The sequence below is a fragment of the Misgurnus anguillicaudatus genome, chromosome 9, assembly GCF_027580225.2.
Source record: "Misgurnus anguillicaudatus chromosome 9, ASM2758022v2, whole genome shotgun sequence".
NCBI lineage: Eukaryota > Metazoa > Chordata > Actinopteri > Cypriniformes > Cobitidae > Misgurnus > Misgurnus anguillicaudatus.
Genome location: NC_073345.2, coordinates 23,439,099 through 23,460,637, shown reverse-complemented (window position 1 = coordinate 23,460,637; position 21,539 = coordinate 23,439,099). Strand labels below are relative to the sequence as shown.

The 21,539-nt window shown below is 38.2% G+C and overlaps 1 protein-coding gene across 8 annotated transcripts in view; it reads left to right on the top strand.

The window, feature by feature from the left end:
• vav2 (vav 2 guanine nucleotide exchange factor) overlaps positions 1-21,539 on the top strand; it is a 208,391-nt gene that overhangs the window by 141,363 nt on the left and 45,489 nt on the right. For all 8 annotated transcript variants that reach the window (XM_055180067.2, XM_055180071.2, XM_055180069.2 and 5 more), the window contains exon 4: positions 5,504-5,572. In XM_055180067.2, the coding sequence (XP_055036042.2) occupies positions 5,504-5,572 (69 nt within the window). The remainder of the gene's footprint in view (positions 1-5,503; positions 5,573-21,539) is intronic.

Sequence of the window (21,539 nt, the reverse complement as noted above, 5' to 3'; positions counted from 1 at the left end):
GAGGAGGAGAGATGGCTCCTAAGTTTGTGTGTGGGTGGGTCTTTTTGTGTATGTTTGTGTCTCTGTCTACAGTAGGTTTATGTGGCTGATACTGAATTTTGGTTGTATTGTATAAGGTAATTGTTCTACTGTATGTGTGTGAAGGTGTTATGTCACATCTGAATCTGAATGCTATGACCTCCATTAAAGGAATATTCAATTTTCTTAAAAGAAAAATCCAGATAATTTACTCACCACCATGTCATCCAAAATGTTGATGTCTTTCTTTGTTCAGTCGAGAAGAAATTATGTTTTTTGAGGAAAACATTGCAGGATTTTTCTCATTTTAATGGACTTTAATAGACTCCAACAATTAACACTTAACTCAACACGTAACAGTTTTTTTCAACGGAGTTTCAAAGGACTATAAACAATCCCAAACGAGGCATAAGGGTCTTATCTAGCGAAACGACTGTCATTTTTGACAAGAAAAACAAAAAATATGCTCCTCTAAACCACAACTTTTCGTCTAGGTCCGGTCCAGCGCGACCTAACGTAAATGCGTAGTGACGTAGGGAGGTCACATGTTACATATATAAAACGCACATTTGTGGACCATTTTAAACAATAAACTGCCACAAAGACATTAATTAGTATCAGTTGACTTACAACAACGTAGGAACGGTCCTCTTTCAACACACTTGTAAACACTGGGGCGGAGTTTCGCGTTCGTCTTCTGTGACCTCTTGACATCATGATGATTGCGTGGGGTCACCTGGCGCATCACGACCAGATCTAGATGAGAAGTTGTGCTTTAAAAGTGTATATTTGTCATTTTTCTTGTCAAAAATGACAATCTTTTTGCTAGATAAGATCCTTATGCCTCGTTTGGGATTGTTTATAGTCCTTTGAAACTCCGTTGAAAAAAACTGTTACGTGTTGAGTTAAGTGTTATTTGTTGGTGTCTATTAAAGTCAATCAAAACGAGAAAAATCCCGCAATGCTTTCCTCAAAAAACATAATTTCTTCTCGCCTGAACAAAGAAAGACATCAACATTTTGGATGACATGGTGGTGAGTAAATTATCTGGATTTTTCTTTTAAGAAAATTGAATATTCCTTTAAGCATAGCAACATGTATTAATTAATCACACTTCATTTAATGAAATATTTGGTAAAAACACACATACAAATGTTTTGTCCTTTCTGCTGGATCTTATAGCAAATACGTAATATACAATATTTAGATTTTAGCTATTAGGAGAATTAAACCCTAAACCTCGCTGCTGGAACAAAAGATGTTGACAAGCATGTTAAAGATAAATGTGGAATGAATCATAAATACGTTTCTGCATTCTTCCAACAATATTATTCAAACTAGCATAAAAATTAAATGGGGAAATGCTTACATTCACATTTATATATTTGGCAGGCAATTTTATTTAAAAAAAACTGACAGTGCATTATGAGGTTTGCATTTTTTCATCATGTGTGTTCATGGGATCAAGCACATAACCTTTTTGCGATGCTAATACAATGCTCTACCACTGAGCTACAGGAATAATGTTGAAATGAGCTACGGAAATGTCGGATCACTGGCTACTTAATTAAATTTGCTTCTTTTGAATGTCTCAAAGCACTTACAAATGTTAGAAAAACCCTTTGAGATACGGTAACAGGAGAACCTATAAACCATTAGTTTATTGTTGCTTCAAAATTAAAAACAGACAAGAGATTGTGGAAGCAGTGTTTAATTGACTTGATTCATTAGCGTAACATTTGTGAGCTCCTTTATGAGAACGCCTCTGCCGATGATGAGTAGGAAGTCCTTTTTGAACCTAAGATGTTTCATTAGTGATTTACTTGATGAAGCCGTGTAAAGAGACTAATTATCTTGCTATCATTATATATTCCATCATGTTATACAACAATCTGAAATCTGGTAATATCACAAAACCTGCAACCAGAGGTGAAAGGAACATGTTTCAACCCTAAAATATAATGCATCCTTTTGAATGTTGTTTTCTTTCCACAATGACTCTGATGCACCATAATAAGAAAATGAGTGATGTTGTTGTCATCGTCAAACACGAACAATTGAGGTTGTCATGGTGAGGTTTTTTTTTGATCGCATGTGTTTCAGAGATGACCAAACAGCCTTAGGTGTGGTCCTCCAAACACAATGCAAAGTAAAGCATTGTGTCAGTGTCTAAAAATCTATATTTCTTATGTAGCCATTTTATGTATATAAGCTAATAGTTTGGCAATCTGCTGTCATTCATTTTCCACGATAGCTTTCTCTCTCGCTGTTTTTTTTATTCTTAACGCCAATTCTACATCTATGGCTATACATTAATGGCAAAACTGGTAAATCCATACAAAAGTCATCCACACATGTTGGGAGAGTGGCAATTAGGCATCTCTAGTTTACCTAACCTGCATGTCTTGGCCTGTGGGTGGAAATCGGAGTACACGGAGTAAACCTACGCTGACTCCGGGAGAACATGCAAACTTCACACAGAAGGACACTTGACCATGCCGGGGACAGTGCTACCCACTGAGCCACTGTGCCGTCCCGCTGTTTTGCTTGGGTGTTTTAGTCTTGAATTGAGGTGTTAGGTAGGGGGTTGATCAATAGGGTTTATGCCTGTTTTTGTGTGGTTGAGGGCGTCTTATGTCATTGGTTATGAAGGCGGACTTTGTGTGTCTGAAATCTATAAAACAGGCAACAATTTCCATCATGTGTTAAAGGCATGTGGTAATATGACAGAAGGTCACAGCTTTTCATACCCTATAGCTGTTTCTCTTTATGACCCTCTATCACTTTCCCCCATCCGTGCTTATTGACAGCTTTATAGAGACAGAAATAGTGAAGAGATCAACCAGATTTTTTTTATTTTCATCAGAAAATGTGAGTTGGTGCCAATTTGTGCAAAACTTGTTGCCTTGATGCTACTTTTTTTGCATTTTTAAGTGGTTCTTATGAGGTGTTATATTGTAGGTAGTTACTTTAAATGGACACTCCACTTTTTTTTTAAATATGCTCATTTTTTAGCTCCCCTAGAGTTAAACATTTGTGCCCGGTTGCATGAAAGTCCTTAAGCTAAGAAATCCCTTAAATATAAGGTTAAGGGTGCCCTTAATAAAAAATGGGTTGCAAGAAAAACCCTTAAGTGAACCTTAAGGCTGTCAATAAGTATTTACCCTAAAATGCTAAAGTATTACCTTAAGTTCTACTATGCGTTGCAACAAAGTCCTTAAGTCCAATTTTCCCTTAAAAACTTAAGGGACCATAACAGGTCCCTTAACGTCACACGCGATGGCTGATTGTATGGTTATTTATGAAAATGAAGTACCAACGCGCATTTCTAACGATCGAAATAATCCCTAGAGAAAAGTAATGCGTATTTATTAGGAGAATAGCGGTTTGATCGTCCGTCCATCTAAAGTGTTTCCAGTTTGAATTACTTTGAAGTTTTATACATGTGGCACTTTACAGTCTGTTATTTGCGATGTTTCATTGTACACAAATCGGCCGTCTGTTGAGCTGCGTGCGTTGATTTGTTACCGCTGTGAGATTTTGTAACTACAGCAACCGCGTCTCCGCTGCCGTGTTTTGGCAGAGACTGCCGTAAAATACTTAGTATAAACACTTAGGTAAGGGTGACAGTTAAGACCTTTGTTGGAACGCTCTTAAATAAATCCCTTATCTCAGGGATTTTTTCTCCCTCAGGGAAACCCTCACTTAAGGAGTTTCATGCAACCGGGCACTGATCCTTACCGTCTTGGAATGCATTCAGCTGATCTCCAGGTCTGGCGCTTGCACTTTTAGCATAGCTTAGCACAATCCATAGAATCTGATTAGACCATTAGCATCGCGCTAAAAAAATAACCAAAGAGTTTAGATATTTTTCCTATTAAAAACTTGACTCTTCTGTACATCGTGTACTAAGACCGACGGAAAATTAAACATTGCGATTTTCTAGGCAGATGGCTAGGAACAATACTCTCATTCTGGCATAATAATTAAGGACTTTGCTGTCGTAACATGGATGCAGGAGGCGCAATGATATTACGCACTGCCCGAAAATAGTCCCCTGCCATTGAAAGTTGCTAAGGGGACTATTTTCGGCTGCTGCGTAATATCATTGCGCCTCCTGCAGCCATATTACGACAGCAAAGTCCTTGATTATTATACCAGAATGAGAGTATAGTTCCTATCAAACAAATATCAAAAATATTTTGGGTTTTTTTTGGCGCAATGCTAATGGTCTAATCAAATTTTATGGATTGTGCCAAGCTATGCTAAAAGTGCTAGCGCCAGACCTGGAGATCAGCTGAATGGATTCCAAAATGGTAAGAATCAAATGTTTAACTCTAGGGGAGCTGGAAATTTGGCGTATTTTCAAAAAAAGTGGAGTGTCCTTTAATAAGAGCACACTAAATCACCAAATATTTCTGTCTGTTTTATCATCTGCCAAGCAAAAACCCAAACATCACTTGATGTAGAAAAGTAATAGCCCAACTCTCCAAAGCAATCTCTACAGTTAAGAATTTAATAAATTGGCTTTAGGGGTTTGGTTGAATCCTCATATGAGCAATATTAATAGTCATGCTTGCCTTAGTAAGCGCCACTAATTATGAAAAGAGTAAAAATACACATTAAAGCAGATAAGCTCTTTTCATGCAGGTGGGCCTCATAAAAGCTGGTTATTGTGCCATTTCCACCCTGAAAAACGTGGAAAATTAAATGCATTTATAGCTCATTTCATTTCACACAAGAGCAGAACCGCCCATGTTAAGAATTGCCTCTTTCCAGTCGTAATATTAAGAGCTTCATAAAGTCAAGGCGTCACACAGCAGTGATGTTTTGTGTTGGGTAGAAAAGGCTGCGTTATTCCAAGGTGTAAATTCGATCTATTAAACGTTGTGACTTTGAGACGTGCCCCACACACACAAAAGCGAATGTGACAAGCCATGCCTTCAAATCACTTTATTTTCATGTTTTTTGCATGCTGCGCAGCACCTTTGACCCCACACGATGTGTGAGATTAGTGATTTGATGAGGTCTCTGGAGGAATAGGTATGCCATTAATTGAATAATTGATCAGTAGACCTTTAATGTTTTCTAATTGGCCGGCGAATGTACGTGAGCCCCGGATTTAAAACCCTAGTTGGTCAGCTCTCAAAGGAGTGCGAAGTTTGACCCGCATTTATTCGTTTCCGTGTTCCTGTCAACTTGCAAGAGCCTATGTCATTCAACGTTACCACTGCCTTTTCACTGCGTCTGCAGCATTCTGTTAAAAATCAGATAAGTGTCTTTTAAACATCTGTCACATTGTTCAAGTGTCAATCATGGAGAAGGTAGACCACTCGTGAATAAATCCACCTGTTGAATTATGGATGTTGAGGGGTGAATAGCGCTACATGACTGATAGATATTCTTTCTTGTGTGTGTGTGTGTGTGTGTGTGTGTGTGTCTGAGGAATGTGTGATAGCTAACACTCTTTTTCTTCTCTCCCCAGGCCCTTTCCAGCAGAGGACACAGCACTGAATGAAGATGATGTGTACCGGAGCTTGGAAGAGTTGGCAGAGTAAGTGTATAAACAATAGAAGTAAAATAAGGGATTATTGGCAATTAGAAATAATAAGGAAACAGAATTGGAAATAGAATAAGGACATTTACATTTATGGATTTGGCAGATGCTTTTATCCAGATTACAAGTTATACATTTTTCATCAGTAGGGGAGAGCGGGGCACAACCTAACGCTTTTTGGTTTTGGCTCATCATTCAAAAAATATTTGAGTTTGATTAAATATATTTTTACACAAGCAACACACACATCTCTGCTATAAATAAACATTTGAAGTTTGTTTAGTACTTACCATTCTTGGGCAATAACACCAAAAGTGACAGAAGTGCAAACTTACCCCATAGGTAGGGTTAATTGTAACAGGCAGGGGTTAGTTGTAACACTTGCTAAAAATTAAGTTTGCAGGCAAATATTTCAATACTATTTTGTATATACTTGAAGTGGATATTGTTTATATATCTGTATGTAATAGACAGGTATCCATGCTGTATTCATTCATCCAGCCCTTTTCTAACAATAGTTCAATTATAAATGGATATAAATGTCTAAATATGAGAAAAAGCAGCACAATTATGACAAAGCATTTTTTTTTATTTTTGACCCAGTCTGTAATAACATACTACAGTTTAAAAAATAGCATCAAAGTCAGATTTTAGCCATTCATTTCGTTATGATTTCAATCTTTGACATGACCTTATTCAATCAATATTAAAGATATGAACAAAAATAAATTTGACACACGATTAAAAGATACTCTTTTTGATAAGACAGGCAGTGTTATTTTGTTGGCAGCCAGCAATCATTTGTGTGTAGCCTATTTAAAACAACGCAAGATTTACACTAACGTTAGCGTTAGCGGTCAAAATATTTTCAAGCCCACCAAAAAAGTTGCTAAGAGCTGACATATTTCTAAAAGATGCTATGTTTTAGTCAACAAGACACTAATTATTATGACATAACATTGGATTTGGTATCTTACACATCCAACTTAGAAACCGAAAAAAACAGATGATGAAAAAATTTACTTACATGCCACCAAAAAACTCGTTCATCAACAGCTCTCTGAAAAACATTAAACATTTCCAATAATTTGTCGGCGATTGTCTTTTGGCAGCGTGAAAAACATACTGGAAAAATGAAACGGTCAACCTTGTGCAACAGTTCGTGTTACAACCTCGCGTTTTTGCCCCGCGCACCCCTATGTGTGTTCCCTGGGTTGAAACCCATGACCTTTTGCGCCGCTAATGCAATACTCTAGCACTGAGCCATACAGGAAGGAACACAAGAAAAATGACATATAGCACAATCCTGGCTTCCTGAAAATGGGCTTAAAATGTTTCTAAATAATAACGCATCTTTGCGTTTTCTTAAAGATATATGTTCCTATAATCTGTAAGTGTATGATTCTGGAATATACTTCTTTGATTTTGATTGTCAGGCACATACAATATAATAAAAGTTTATCAAAAAAATACAAATGAATAACTAAAGGCAGGATCAGTTACACTGTAAAGCTAAATGTATTGGATTGTAATGCATTTAAAGATACATAATGTAATAATTTAATTTTCATATGTGCTTGGGGTATTAAAAGGTCTGATGGGAAGATAGTGTTATAAGGGTTTAGGAACATCCTTGAAGGAAAATCATTTTTAAATTTCCCCTAATGTTACCCTTAACTATAATAAAACTAATTATGCCATAACAGTGCAGCTTAAAAAAAACAATAGAGTAAAGAAATAAATGGGATGATTGTCAAGTAATGGAAACATTCGTTCTCATTAACAACAAAACACCTACTTTACTTGTTTTTCCTTAAATGGTGCAAATTTCACCACACAGAAGCATTCTTTGTGTTTGAATAGTCTTAAAGGACAGTCATAGATTGCTTAGTAAAGTTGCATTGTATTAAGGCTGCTGTGGCATATTAACATGGCATGTCACACTACTAGTTTGCCTTGCTCATCTGTGTTTTCAATGCAAAGCTGCATGAAATATGAAGAAGCACCTAATCCTCAGTGGAATTATCTGGCATGTGTATTTGGTGTTTTGCGGTTCTCATTAAAGTAACCACTTTTACAACCTTCACTTGAAACATCAACAACCAGCCCTATCATTTTCTGGCTGGTCCTGTTTACACATAGCCTGGTGGCAATTGCTCTTCTGGTTACCATGGCAATGCCAGGCCTGTGCCATGCTTGGGGCATGACCGTCTGGCAGCGTGGGTGTTAAGTGCAGGGTGCTATGGAAGGATGAAGAAAAGAGGAGGGGGCTGTAACAATGGTGACAGGCCCGATTCCCTGCTGATTAATGGAGAATAATTAGACAACAGGATGGATAGGTGTCATTTATTTAGCAGAGGACACAAACTGCATGCAGTATATACATTAAGCCTTCCTCGTTGAAACTTCTTTGGTTCTATCATATGCACATGGTTTCATTATAAATCTATTGTTATTGTAGAATTGTATTGTTAAGTCCATGGGTGAGGGCATATATAGACCATTGACATTTTTAGCATGTGCGCTCTTCTGCACTGATCCAAGTCGATGGGATTTTAGGTGCTGCCTTATATGTCCTGAGGCGTTTGCTGACCTCTTTCAATGTTTTCAATATCTTTCTGCCATCTGACCTCTCTTTACGTGCAGATACACATGGAAATACAAATCAATCCCACACCCATGGCACAGAAGCTCATTGTACCGCCGGTAATGGAACAGTGTATCTGAGCGAATTAATGAAACTACCCATCCGTGTGGACCCATGACCTTTTACAACCATAAATATGGTTCAGTTCAACAATGCTCCAGTCTGATTAATGTAAAGGTCTGATATGATGCACTGGGACACCGTTTAACAAGCTTGCTCTGAGCTCTTTTAATTGCTCTGTGATATCATTGTCTGGTTTAATGGAAATAAATTTCTGCGTGAAAAAGCGCAAAGCTACTAAAGCTCAAAGAGTGAGTCACCATCACATAGCTTCAATAGGTTTATTCACACAAGTGTTGTGTCTGTTTCTATTACATTGTAGATGTTTCTCAACAGTGTTGCCGTGCGCCAGTCGATTAAAAAGACTCTTTCTTTAAGTTCTTGAAGTATTCTGACTCGCTTCAAGAGATAAAGGGTGGAAAGTGCTAATCAAGGTGCTTTTGTGAAAGGTTAATAGTGTTGAAAAGCTCTTTAGTCTGGCTTACTCTCGAATGACCGAGGCACTCCTTTTTAAAAGAGCTTTTAAAAGGCCCGCAGATAGCACTCCATCATGGTGGTTACGACCAGCATTTTTAAACAGCTGAAAATAAATTGGCCATTTTGTAATACACGCTCATTAGTAGTGCTTTTGGCTTCCACTCCACATTTTAGTCGTTTAAGTTAAATAAATAAAAGTGACTTATGTTTAGTAGTCTATGGTCATGTCTATTTTTTTTTATACAACAGTTCTTTCTGGTTCTCGAATCTGATTGGCTAAGAGCTATACGATATTGTGCTGATAACGGCACTGTAACCGCTTCACCTTTCATATTATTCCGCCACCTAGTGAATGGAGGTCCTAAGCAGGCTCATCTCTGAATGGAAAAACACAGACGCGCCGTTTGAATCACTCTCCGTGTGTCTTATTAGTTTACTAGCTCATAAATCAGTCTGATCAGTCAAAGATCATCGCTCTTGTATGTTACGTTAAAGTTAATGGGAGAAATGTCTTGTCACATCGTGTGGACGATTAACACTTGGAAAGAGGAATATAAACATTCGTTTTTTTCTGGAGCTATATCTTTTATCAGAACGCGAAAACACCGTGGAACTGCAGGTAGGCACCGCAGCTTTTAAATGTGGACATTGATCATTTACTTTATCGTGACGTGACTATTAAAACATGTTATGAGATATCGCCACTGGTATATTTATAAGCAGCATGCAAAAACATCTCTCTGACACTTATAAAAAAACGTTGTATATAGTACTGACAAGAACAAAGTTTAATAATAATAATCGAGTGCTCGTATCGCGTTAAGAATAAATGAGAAAGCAATAGTAACGTTACACAAGTATAGTTTTATTAACTTTTACAACACAACACAAAAGACACTAAATATGAATAAAAAAACAAGTACAAGTTTGATCATGACACCAAATACTGCTGATTTGATCTCATTTTGACGATCATAAACAAACAAGGCCAACATGAGAGCCAGGGAATACCTTTCAGAGATGTAGCCCAGAGAGGGCGGTGGTCAGCGGGGCGAGTGAACACTGACGTCCGCTCATGCTTTGGTTCTCATTCGTACCGAATCTCACTAAGCAAACGTTCAAACAGGCGCTATCTTTACTAATCGACTGCAGATTTAAATATAATTCAGATACATTCTCGACTGAACTAATCTTAAAACTACACTTTGTGACCAAGAAACGGTAATATGAAGAAACGGCTTTTCCGTCCATTGAGTTGTTATGAGATTCAAAGCAGCCGAAAGTTTTACCTGTCATTCTGGCCGCCCTCAAATCCGTGGCGGAAGAAGTAGTTCTCAAACAAAGAGGCTTTTAAAATAACTCCGTTGTTGTTTTCTAGTTTTCGTTTTTCAAACGTGTGCCGTCGAACTGTTGTATAAAAGCAATATCGCTCTCGGAGTCGTGTGATATAGCTCTATATCATCACGGCTGTGATTGCCTCCGGCACTCGGCCTGCGGCCTCGTGCCTCTGGCCTAATCACAGCCGTGATGATATAGAGCTATATCACACTCCTACTCGAGCGATATTGCTTAAGTAGCTTATGTTTATAAGTTTTCTTATTTCTTTAAATTTTGTAAAAAGATGTACTGTATGGCTAAATAAGATTTACAAATGAAGAAAACTTTTAGAAGACTTCTACACTATGACTAATTTTGTGAAAATGATCACATGACAGGAAGTCCCTCAGAAAGTAGTGAAATTAGTTTAAATCAGTTCTCAGTGAGGAAATTGCATATACTTGTATAAAAGAGAATATTTAGTGTTTAAGAATAATTCGTATTTTAAAAGGCACATATTATACAAAATCCACTTTTACAAGGTGTTTAGACATAAATGTTTTTTGCACTGTATGATCACAACAACCCTACAATGAAAAAAATCCACCCAATCTTTTTTATCCCATCCCTTGCATATTGCCTTTACACAGCAAAAAGTGTCTTACAAAAGTTAATCATGTACAGTCAAAAACTGTATTGTTTCATGTGAATGAGTGGGTAATATGTTTTTTATGTTTTAAAAACCTTTTGTTAGCAAATTTCCAACTCTACAAGATCCAGTACTTTTTTGTTGATGAAAAAAGTTTAGTATGTGTTCCTTGGCCTTATTTCAGCAACCTTTCTTTTTTTACTAACCATGCATAAACATATTTTACTTAAAAACATTTACATGTTACTTACATATTATTGTAGCCAGTGGTAGGGGTAACGCATTACAGGTAACATGCATTACGTAATATTCTTTCTGGTTCTCGAATCTGATTGGCTAAGAGCTATGCGATATTGTACTAATAACGGCACTGTAACCGCTTCACCGTTCGTATCATTTCGCCACCTAGTGAATGGAGGTCCTAAACTTTTTTGGGGAGTAACTTAATATTGTAATGCATTACTTTTAAAAGTAACTTTCCCCAACACTGATTGTAGCACAGTTTGTGCTGAATACAGTGTTATGTGATATTAGCCACTAATATGTTTAAAGCAACTGAAAAAAGACTAAATGTAAGAGAATGTCTGAACCTCTGACAGTGTCCCAAAATGATCGGACCCCAGAGGGATAAACCAAAGCCGTCTTATTAGACATGCTGTTTTGATTCTCTTGTTAATGTGACATCACACTGATATAGCCCTGCACTGTAAAAAAACCCCGTAGAAATTACAATGGTATTGCAGCTGGGTTGCCGTTAAATTACGGTAGATTTAAATTTATGTTATTTTCTGGCAAGAGTTTGTTCAAAGTTGAATACATTTTAAATATTTTCAAGTCTTTTTGTCTTTACAGAATAAAACTATACAATAACAGCCTCATGCGGAGCATTCTGGGAAACAGAAATCATCATCAAACTTTTTCTGTTTTTTGCTTCAGATTTTGTTTCCCATAATGTTTTGCTTGATGCTGTTTTTCTAGTTTTATTCTGTAAAGACAAAGACTTGTAAATGTTTAATGTTCACTTAACTTTGAACAAAATTTGAAATCTACGGTAAGTTACCGGCAACCCAGCTGCAAATTTCTACGGAATTTTTTTACAGTGTGCCCATGGCCACTGGCTGACTGGTTAATTTACCCAAAAGCTTTTCTAAATGTGTTTGTTAGCACGCTGTAGTGCTAAAGCGGCTAAAGAGTTATATCAACACTAAAGAAAATTATAAACGCAACACTTTTAATGTGGCCAGCCTAAGGCACACCTTTGCAATAATCAGCATCTTGATATGCCACATCTGTGAGGTGGATTGAATATCTCAGCAAATGAGAAATGCTTACTAACACAGATTTAGACAGATTTGTGAACAGTATTTGAAGGAAATACTGTAGGCCTTTTGTGAACACAGAAAAAGTCTTAGATCTTTGAGTTCAGCTCATGAAAAATGTGGCGTTTAATACAATTTTGTTCAGTGTATGTCTTGTAGTGATGTAACAGCAGTTCAAAAGTGGAACTCCATCATAAAGTATTGCCTTTATTTTCTTATCACCTCCGTGTTATGACAAGTCAGCCGTCCCTGTACCAATGACTGTGAGCTTCATTGCTGTGCATTGAAATATGCAGTAAGCTAAACTGAGTTCTGCTGGCAAATGAGTCATGAATATGGAATGATTAAAATATCAAGTTATTTCTGGCTAATCTGTGAGTTCACATCCAATTCAACCCTACAGGATCTCTCAGTATCACTGCCTCATTTCACTATATTTAATGTGTTCACCCAGAAACTGACAAAGCATGAAATTGTTCAGTTTTAGTCAAGTCATTTTTTTCTGTCAAATAGCAATCTGATGCCTGGATGTACATCATGTCAGCATAGATGGCTTTATCCTTACCGGTTCCTGCTATATTATATTTTTACCTGCAGCATATGGGTAGTAAAGCCTCGGGCTAAAGCACTCTGGGGTTCCAGTAGGGATGAACTGCTTCTATTGGCACCTGTCTCTCCTGACACCCAAGATTAGATGATGGACATGTTTAAAAATTTAACGAACACTCCGTGGAATCCAAAAATATACTACTTAATGTCTCAACCGGGCAAAATCATAACAACATGTCACCATCAATATATGCTCCAGCAATGTATGGCTTAGTTTTATTGTCAGCTTGCTAAAAGAGGAGTAGTTCTTATGTTGTACTGTTCATGCTAGGGAAGGTGGGCCATTAGTATATAGTACATGTTTAGAGGTTTGGATGGCTAACTGGAGAAGGTCTCAAATTTAAAACAAAGCTTTTTTTTATAAAGTAAGTATATTTAAAGGGAAATTCCTTTTTTTTTTTTTGAAAATATGCTCCTTTTTCAGCTCCCCAAGAGTTAAACATTTGATTCTTACCGTTTTGGCTGCAGCAGGTGTAGTGATATTACGCAACGCCCGAAAATAGTCCCCTACCATTGAAAGTAACCAAGGGGACTATTTTCGGGGAAGTGCGTAATATCACTATGCCTGCTGCAGCCATGTTACATCAGCAAAGTCCTAGATTATTACGCCAGAATGAGAATATAGTCCTAGCCATATCTGCCTAGAAAATCGCAGCTTTTAATTTTCTGTCGGTCTTAGTACACGATGTAACTACAGAAGAGTCAAGTTTTAAATATGAAAAATATCGAAACTCTCTGGTTATTTTTAGCGCGATGCTAATGGTCTAATCAGATTCGATGGATTGTGCTAAGCTATGTTAAAAGTGCTAGCGCCAGACCAGCTTAATGGATTTCAAAATGGTAAGAATCAAATGTCTAGGGGAGCTGGAAAATGAGCATATTTTCAAAAAACAGTGGAGTGTCCCTTTAACATATACTGTATTGAGGAGCTCAGATGCAAAAGGCACTAAACGCCACCTCCAGATTTTAGGTTCTTTTAACCTTCAAAACCGCCTTATCCTGGCCTCAGGCCATTTAGAAATACCAGTTTGTTGGCAGAATCCATTAAGAGTCTAAACAAAATGCTAATTTACAAGAAAACATGTCAGATGCACTAAGGCTACGTTCACACTGCAGGGCTTAATGCTCAATTCAGATTTTTTGAAAAAATTAGTTTTTTTGCAAGGCCGTTCACATTTCTAATTAAATGCGACCTTTTGTTAGCCTGGTAATACCATCCTCTGTTATTTTGCTTCGCTTCATAGACAGAGTCTGGCTGGGCATAATTGACAATCGTTTTCCTTCTACTGAGAGGGGCTTGTCTGAAGTTTAAAATCATTGGTCTAGACGTAAGCCGATCACATAACGTTTGGTTATGATGTGCGTTATGCGCCGGCTCAGCCGCGTCGAATTTCTGCTGTAAAATGCACGTATGATGTGAAAACAAAGCTATGGAGCGAAATACCGGAGTTAACATGGCTGTGAACGACTTTTGCAGATTATGTAAAGTAAATTGGGCCAGAGCTAGTTAAACAATATCTTTACGGTGTCTTTCCACTCACGTCTAAGTGGAGGAACGCCCCCTCTCCTCTCAAACTCTTCCACCAGACAGCCATAACTACATGTAAATTAAATCTTCCTACCTTATTTTCTAATTAATCAGGAACGTCACCAAAGAATGTTTAACCATGTGTCCTCCACCATTAACTGTGAACAATGAAATTCCCTTCCATGATTTCTCGATCGTTGTGCACGCCAAGCTGTGATGCACACAGTTTCTTGCTGACGATCGGTAATAGTTGATAAATTAAACTTTTCTCAAAACCTGTCGGGAGTGGGGCAACAACATATTCTCTATTCAAAATGTTTAACAAACACTCTTCTTGTTCGAGCTTAAGTTGGCAAGTGCCAGTTCTCCACAACAAAGCAAATAGCTTTCTGTGCCTCCATGTCCACTATAAACTACAACCGTACATTCGGCGCTGCCGCTTAGCGTCTACGTCACAGCTCTCAGCCCGCCCTCTGTTCGTTGATTGGACGGCCGTCTCGAGGAGGAAACGTTTTGAATGGAAGGTATCTCAGACTGAGTACAGAAGCGTAATGAAATTTAGCGGAAGTACAAAGTCTGACGTAGTCAGGCTAACCTTTTGTGATCTCCTGTGTGAACTGACCCAGAAGTGACCCGCATGTGCAGAAGAGTACTCAACGGTCAACGACGTCCCTCGTTGTTTGCTGAAGTAGCTAACGTTAAACATGGATGTCAACAACAGTGTAGTCAACAGTGGGGCTCTTTTTGCAGTATTAAAGTTATCTTCCCAACGGAGCCAGCACAATTACAATCTTCTTGTTAAAAAAGTAAATTAAAAAGGAGGAGGAGAGCAAGGTTTTTGGCCATGGCGGTTTGTGGAGCAGTGTTAGCAACGTCTGCCATGGTTGTTGTTTATCTTCTCGTTCCCGCCTACTTCAACGCAGAATTATGACGCTTGTAGCGTATCAATAACGTATGGGTAAGATACATGTGGCCTGGCCGTTCAGACGGAGGTCACATTTGAAAAGATCAGATACGTATCGGATTCAGGACCACATACCCAAGTGACCTGGGTCACATTTGAAAAGATCGGATCTGTGTCGTTCAGACCGTCATGAAAAGATCATATACAGGTCGCATAGGGGCAAAAAAATCGGAACTGGGTCATTTCAGCCTGCAGTGTGAACGTAGCCTTAGAGAGTTTTCTTCAATTGCAAATGTGGATTGTATACTGCATATACCAATGATACATATTAGGCATAAAATGCATCTTTGCAATTAGTTTTTAATCACAGGGCTATTGAGAATTGTGTGTTAATTTAATTTTTCCACGGCTCATTGGAATGCTTGATTCTGATTGGCCAGTCCAGATTTGCAGTTTTTTTAATTCCCAGATTACTATGTAAACTAATAACACACAGTAACCCGTATGCTCCAATCATTTTAACAGGTACAGTTTAATAGTACACAAATTTACAAATGATAAACCAAATAGTGTGTTAGTGAAATCTTAACGTCTTGTCTTATGTTAAATCTGAAAGCTTTGTGTCGGGTCCTGATCACACTATCAGGTTTATTTCTTTATCCGGCTCCCTATACATAATATCTTACTTAAAAAAATGCATATACCTGTAGAGTCCTTTTAGAGTTTGGCAAGGACACATGTTTGCCCAAAACAGCTGTGTTTGTTGTCTCTCATGTAAACGCCGGGTCACGCCTTCCAACACATTGCATTTGCACAACTGTCCGTCTGAAAGCGTATATATGTACAGAATTTCACATTTTATCCGACCCTTTTATTGTGTTAAAGATGATCGCAGCAAAAAAGGGGTCATGATGTCACTTAGCTGAGTCAGTGTGCCAGATATCAAGCAGTAGTCACATGATCTTATTTATTTATATAAATATCATGCCCTCAGTCTTTATGGAGCATGTGCATGAGGCATCTGTCATTGTTAATTTCTTTATCCACAGAGTGGATCTGGGACCAGTACTGAGTTTGTGATAGATCCTTTCCTGTGCTCCAAACATGGTTTTCCTTTATGAGTTTGTGGTTGGCTAAGCGTAAGAAAACATTTAAGAATTCTGCTATACAAGTGAAATCAGCACTAGTGGTGTCGGAGCAACCTCTCCGGTCATGATGGTTTTGACAGTGTGAGACCACAAAATATTTTGTCGTTTTAAAGAACGCCTGGTGTCCGTCCAAATGGAACTGTACTCTCTGGGTCGAAAAACAATCTTTCCACACTTTAAACATTTGGACTGTGACTACCAACTGTGGATATTTTAATTAGAGTTCGACAATATTGAGTCACACAACAGTCTAGTTTATCATATTTTCCTCTTGCACTCATAAATGTATACACTGTAAAAAAATAAAAAGTTGGTTCAACTTTTAAAAAAGTAAGCTACCTGCTTACCTTAACATTTTTAGTTATTTCAACTTAAAATATTAGTTAATTAATTAAGTGCAAAAATGTTTTAAGGCAACCAGGTAACTTACCTTTTTAAGTTGAACCAACAAATCTTTATTTACAGTCTATTATACGTGTATTATGCCCACCCACCAGAACCACAGATCAGATAAGCTTTGATAACACTAATCTGACAGCAGGGCAGACATTTGAATTACAGGATTCCTATATAAAGCACTGCTCTTTATATTAACCTCATTGGGTTTGTGGACTCATGCTCATGCTAGGCAAAGGGTTGTTGGCCCTGAGCATTATGGCTCATAATGGGGTCATGCCATTGCGTGCAAAAGCAGCAGACCTATTTTTGTCATCCAGAGTTAAATCAAAACATAACCCCATAATTCTGAAGTGACAAAGGCACACGCTTTCCTTTTTCTATCTCCAAACAGTCTACCTAACAGACACGCAGGCTCGAAATCCATGGCACAGATCACCGCACTACACATAGCACCGCTAATGCTTGTCCTTAGGGATTTGAGGTCACATGATAAAGCTTTCTGAAAAATCTTCCTCTGTTCGTTCTCATTGCCAGTTTTGCAGTTTGTAGCTGTGTGATTCAGAGAGACATTTATTTATTTATTTTCCCGATCGGCGGTGCACTGACAGACAGGGAAGCAGGAAAAGTCGGCTCTGCTAATGAGAGAGGACAGGCAGTCAGTCGTCCCTCAGTGTGAACTATACAGCCTCGATTAATACTTCAAACAATCCTTTGTCTGTGTGGACACAGTGCTGAATGTTAGATTGAGGACAGCACCTTTCCTTTTTAATAGCCTGTCAGTTTCTACCTTCTGTTCAGATATAAGAATGCATGTCATGTTTTGTCATTTAAAATGTCATTTAAATCTTTTTAAAAGGCAATTATTTTCAAATTAGCAGTTTTACGGTTCTCTCACAGGTTTGGGAATTTCAAGGCAAAGGTATTCTTATCTGTGTACCATTCATAATAATAAAATAACAGTTGAATAAACTGTGCATTTAAGCTTTTCACCCTCTTTTCAAACAGGTCCTTTGAGGGAGGAATTGATTGACAGCTTGCTTTTTTCAGAAAACCTTTCAGTGGCTTATTGAAATAAAATGTTTTTTGTAAGACAGACAGCTTGTAGTTTTGCTATACATCATATTACTGTAAATTTGTGCTAAATTTTAAGCAAGTATATGGACAGGTTAATGTTGTTTTACACTCTTAAGCCCGGAGTATAGTTTGTTTCTCTACATGTTCTTAAATTCCTTGCAAAGCATAGTCCCTTCGTCCCAATTCGAATACTATCAGTACTAAATAGTAGTCAAAATTAGATTTAGTACAATATGTACACTCAAATATATTAAATAAGTATAGGTAATACACAAAAAAAACCGTATTTTCCGGACTATAAGTCGTTTAGGAGTATAAGTCGCATCAATCAATGCGTCATGAATAAGGGTGTCACAAGTTTGATTTTAAATTGAAATCGATCGAAATTAAGTCACAACCTCGAACTTCGAATTAAAAAAATGGATGATGCCACGCCCCATGTCACGTCTGGTCGGCTTGCCAAGCGGGGGAAAATAAACCTCTCAGAGGTGCCTTTAAAAACATCGGTCCAGCGGAACGCGATTTATATTTTAAACACGAGGGATATATTGCTACAACTCCTTGAAATGCATATCATAAACAGGATTACTACCTAGTGATCTGACTTTGGACAGAGCGCAGCTCTCTGCACGTGCGCGAGAGAGCCTCCAAGACGCAGCGGATTATATTTTAAACAAAAGGGATAGTTTGCCTCAGCTCGCACAAAACGCATAAAACTGAACAAATACGCAAGGATTATATTTTAAACAAAAGGGATAGTTTGCCTCAGCTCGCACAAAACGCATAAAACTGAACAAATACGCAAGGATTACGTTACTACTTTAGTTTATGTTTAGACTTTGGACAGATGCGAATGCGAGAGCGCGTGTATGTGAGACAGAGAGAAGCGCAGCTGCTTATGACGCACTGGTTTTATTTCAGATGCTAGAAGTACAAGACGTGCGCATTAAGTCCATGTGCGTGCAAGAAGGAATCCTCTCTGCAAGCTCTTTCGCGTAAAGTGAAGCCCACAAACCCCCATGCGAGGTAAAGCACGCAATGTGCATGTTAATGTGAAACTAAAATAATAATAAATAATAATGGCATCTAATTTTTGTCTTTCAAAAAAAAAATCGAAAAACAAATCGAACCGTGAACCGTGAAAATGTAACCGAATCGAGGATTTGGAGAATCGTGACACCCCTAGTCATGAAGACGGAAAAACATATATAAGTCGCAATGGACTACATGTCGCATTTATTTGGAAATTATTTCACAAAATCCAAGCCGAAGAACAGACATTTAATCTGGAAAGGCAAGTTATTCAACTAAACAATAGCACAGAACTGCAGGCTGAATAGGTGTCCGTACGTTAACGTAACATTATCAGTTATTTAGATGATACACAATAGCATACTGAATGTACCTGGAAGGCTGAATTGGCTAAATGAACAGAACAAACCTGCGCGCATCAAGTTTGCAGGCACGTCATTCCACATCACTGAATTCATTGAATTACATAAATACAAGAACAGCATATAGCAGACTCTCGCAGCTGTAGACGGTTATGATGTCTTTTGGTTCATTTATGTCCAAATTAATTCATACTGACTTACAAGTTGCGCCTGACTAGAAGTTGCAGGACCAGCCAAACCAGCATAGGGCATAGGAGGCAACTTGGGACACAGGGACGTTCGACGCATGCACATTGCAACAAAATGCAATGCACCTCCTGGGCTACATACTAGATGCTCCTGTACATGCATGTGCGTACACGTGCAAAGTACGTGCGATTACAAAAATCCGGCGGTGCGCATACTATTTCCAATGACGGAATTTGCGTAACTCGCACTGTATGCAGACCCTCGTGTATGCGTAAAAACGGAACTATACTTCTAGCTTCAGGGCGTGCTCACACTTTCCAGAATAAAACTGCGCCCAAAGGCATTTAACCCCTTTTACTTGTTTGTTTGATAAGTGTGAGTACTCTCAGTAGTGGGCAGGGCATGGTTTAGGTAATTGCACCCTGGTCTGTTTGCAGAGATGGTCTCGGCATGGAACGCATTGAACGAACGTGCAAGTTTTGCTACAGTCATTCAAAATCATCTGCCGCCGTAAAAACCATCTGTTGCATGCAGCACGGTAACTTGAACATTTGAGCGGCATAAGTGATAGATTGAATAAGCAGAATAATGAGGCACGGTGAGAGGGCTGTGGAGTAGAAAGGGAGGGCAAACGTGCCAAATGTGAGTGCGCCCTTACAAATAAAGGTGTTAAATGTAAAGGAACATAAAAGCACAGACAAATGCTCTTGTGTAAACAAACTCTCTAATAAAGCTTTCTAGCAATACATCACATTACCCACAATGCCCCTGGAGGTCTAATTTCAACAAACCACCCTTTGTACACAGTAAGCAATAGTGGATTTACTTTATTCAACAGCTACAGGCACAAATCAAAGAATCTCATTTAACTAACAAGACAGTCAGAAATAGTACTCTTCACTGACATATAAGTGATGCTAATTTGTTTATATAGGTTTGTTTTAAAATTGTACAGCTGGGTTTACATTTTGGCTCTAAATGTGCAGGTAGAGAAGGTCATGCAGATGGATTAACACCCAGCAGCTCCTGCCAGACCAACAATCATTCTGTTGGCTGCTTACACATGCTGGCCTCTGTCCACCCATACCAGCTTATTCTCAATCATGCAGTGAAACCTGCTGTGGATATAAACAAAGATGGTGATGGCTTGAATATTTATATTGTCTACACAAATCAGATGCAGTCGGGTTCATTATCTTGCATAGGAAAGTATATTTATTTATACATTAAATGTCTGTATACACCTTCGCCTTGTTCAACCTTAATGTCTAGACACTCTCACTTGTATCTAACAATTAAAATCATTACACTTTCCTACGATATATGCTAAATTTGTACTTGAAGTGTTAGGGCCTTACTGTAGTTTCATAAGGTTTGTATCCTGTTCATGAAAAATGTTTGTTTGTAGAGCATCTAGTCTGGTATCCCTTAAAATGCTGGTTAACACACGTGGCAAACATTTGTTAAACATTGTTGCTAATTCACCACATATTAACAAGCCTGTCACAAATAAACTTTGTTCAGTGAATGTTTTGCATAAAATCACTGAAGCTCCCCAGAGGCGCATGCAGACCAATCATTTCTATCCTCCGACGTTACAGGTTAAACGTCTCCCGTAGGTCTCCCTAATCTGCATTTGTTTTGAAATAAAAATGCATTCTGTTAAAGAGCTCGGAGTGCATTATAATAGCAAAGTCATGGTATTTTATAGCACACAAGTAATCTTCTTACCGGCTTATTAAAATCCTTTAAAGTGAGAATATAGTTTTCCAGCGTGTCCTAGGACTCAGGTTGTTAAATGCTAATTACAGTCTCTATGGCAAACAGAAATTCTTTGTCATCTGCTCGCAATATACCCAAATAAACCACTGCTGTGTCTCATTATAAAAGCATGTGTTAATTTCGCTGTCAGTTTTACTATTTGTATTTTGCCTTCAAGGCTGTATGAGACAACGAGTCACAGAGCTTCTCTCCTGGGCAGCCATTTGATTTGGGCAGTATAGCTTTTCACACTTATTTTTGCCTGAAATTGGACTCATCAGCATAGGTGAGGATACGTGTTGCTGTCTAGTTGAGTCACTGGGGTGTGCTAGGAGTCTAAGCTCTTTTCTTATGCAAGGATGGATGACTGATTTGATGGTTGCTGGGATGGCACAGCTGGATCCAGGCATGGAAGGACACCTTGATGTCAGCCTGCTTCATTTTAGCCATTTCTCTACCCGTCTGAGGGGAGAATGGCACAGTGTAGGG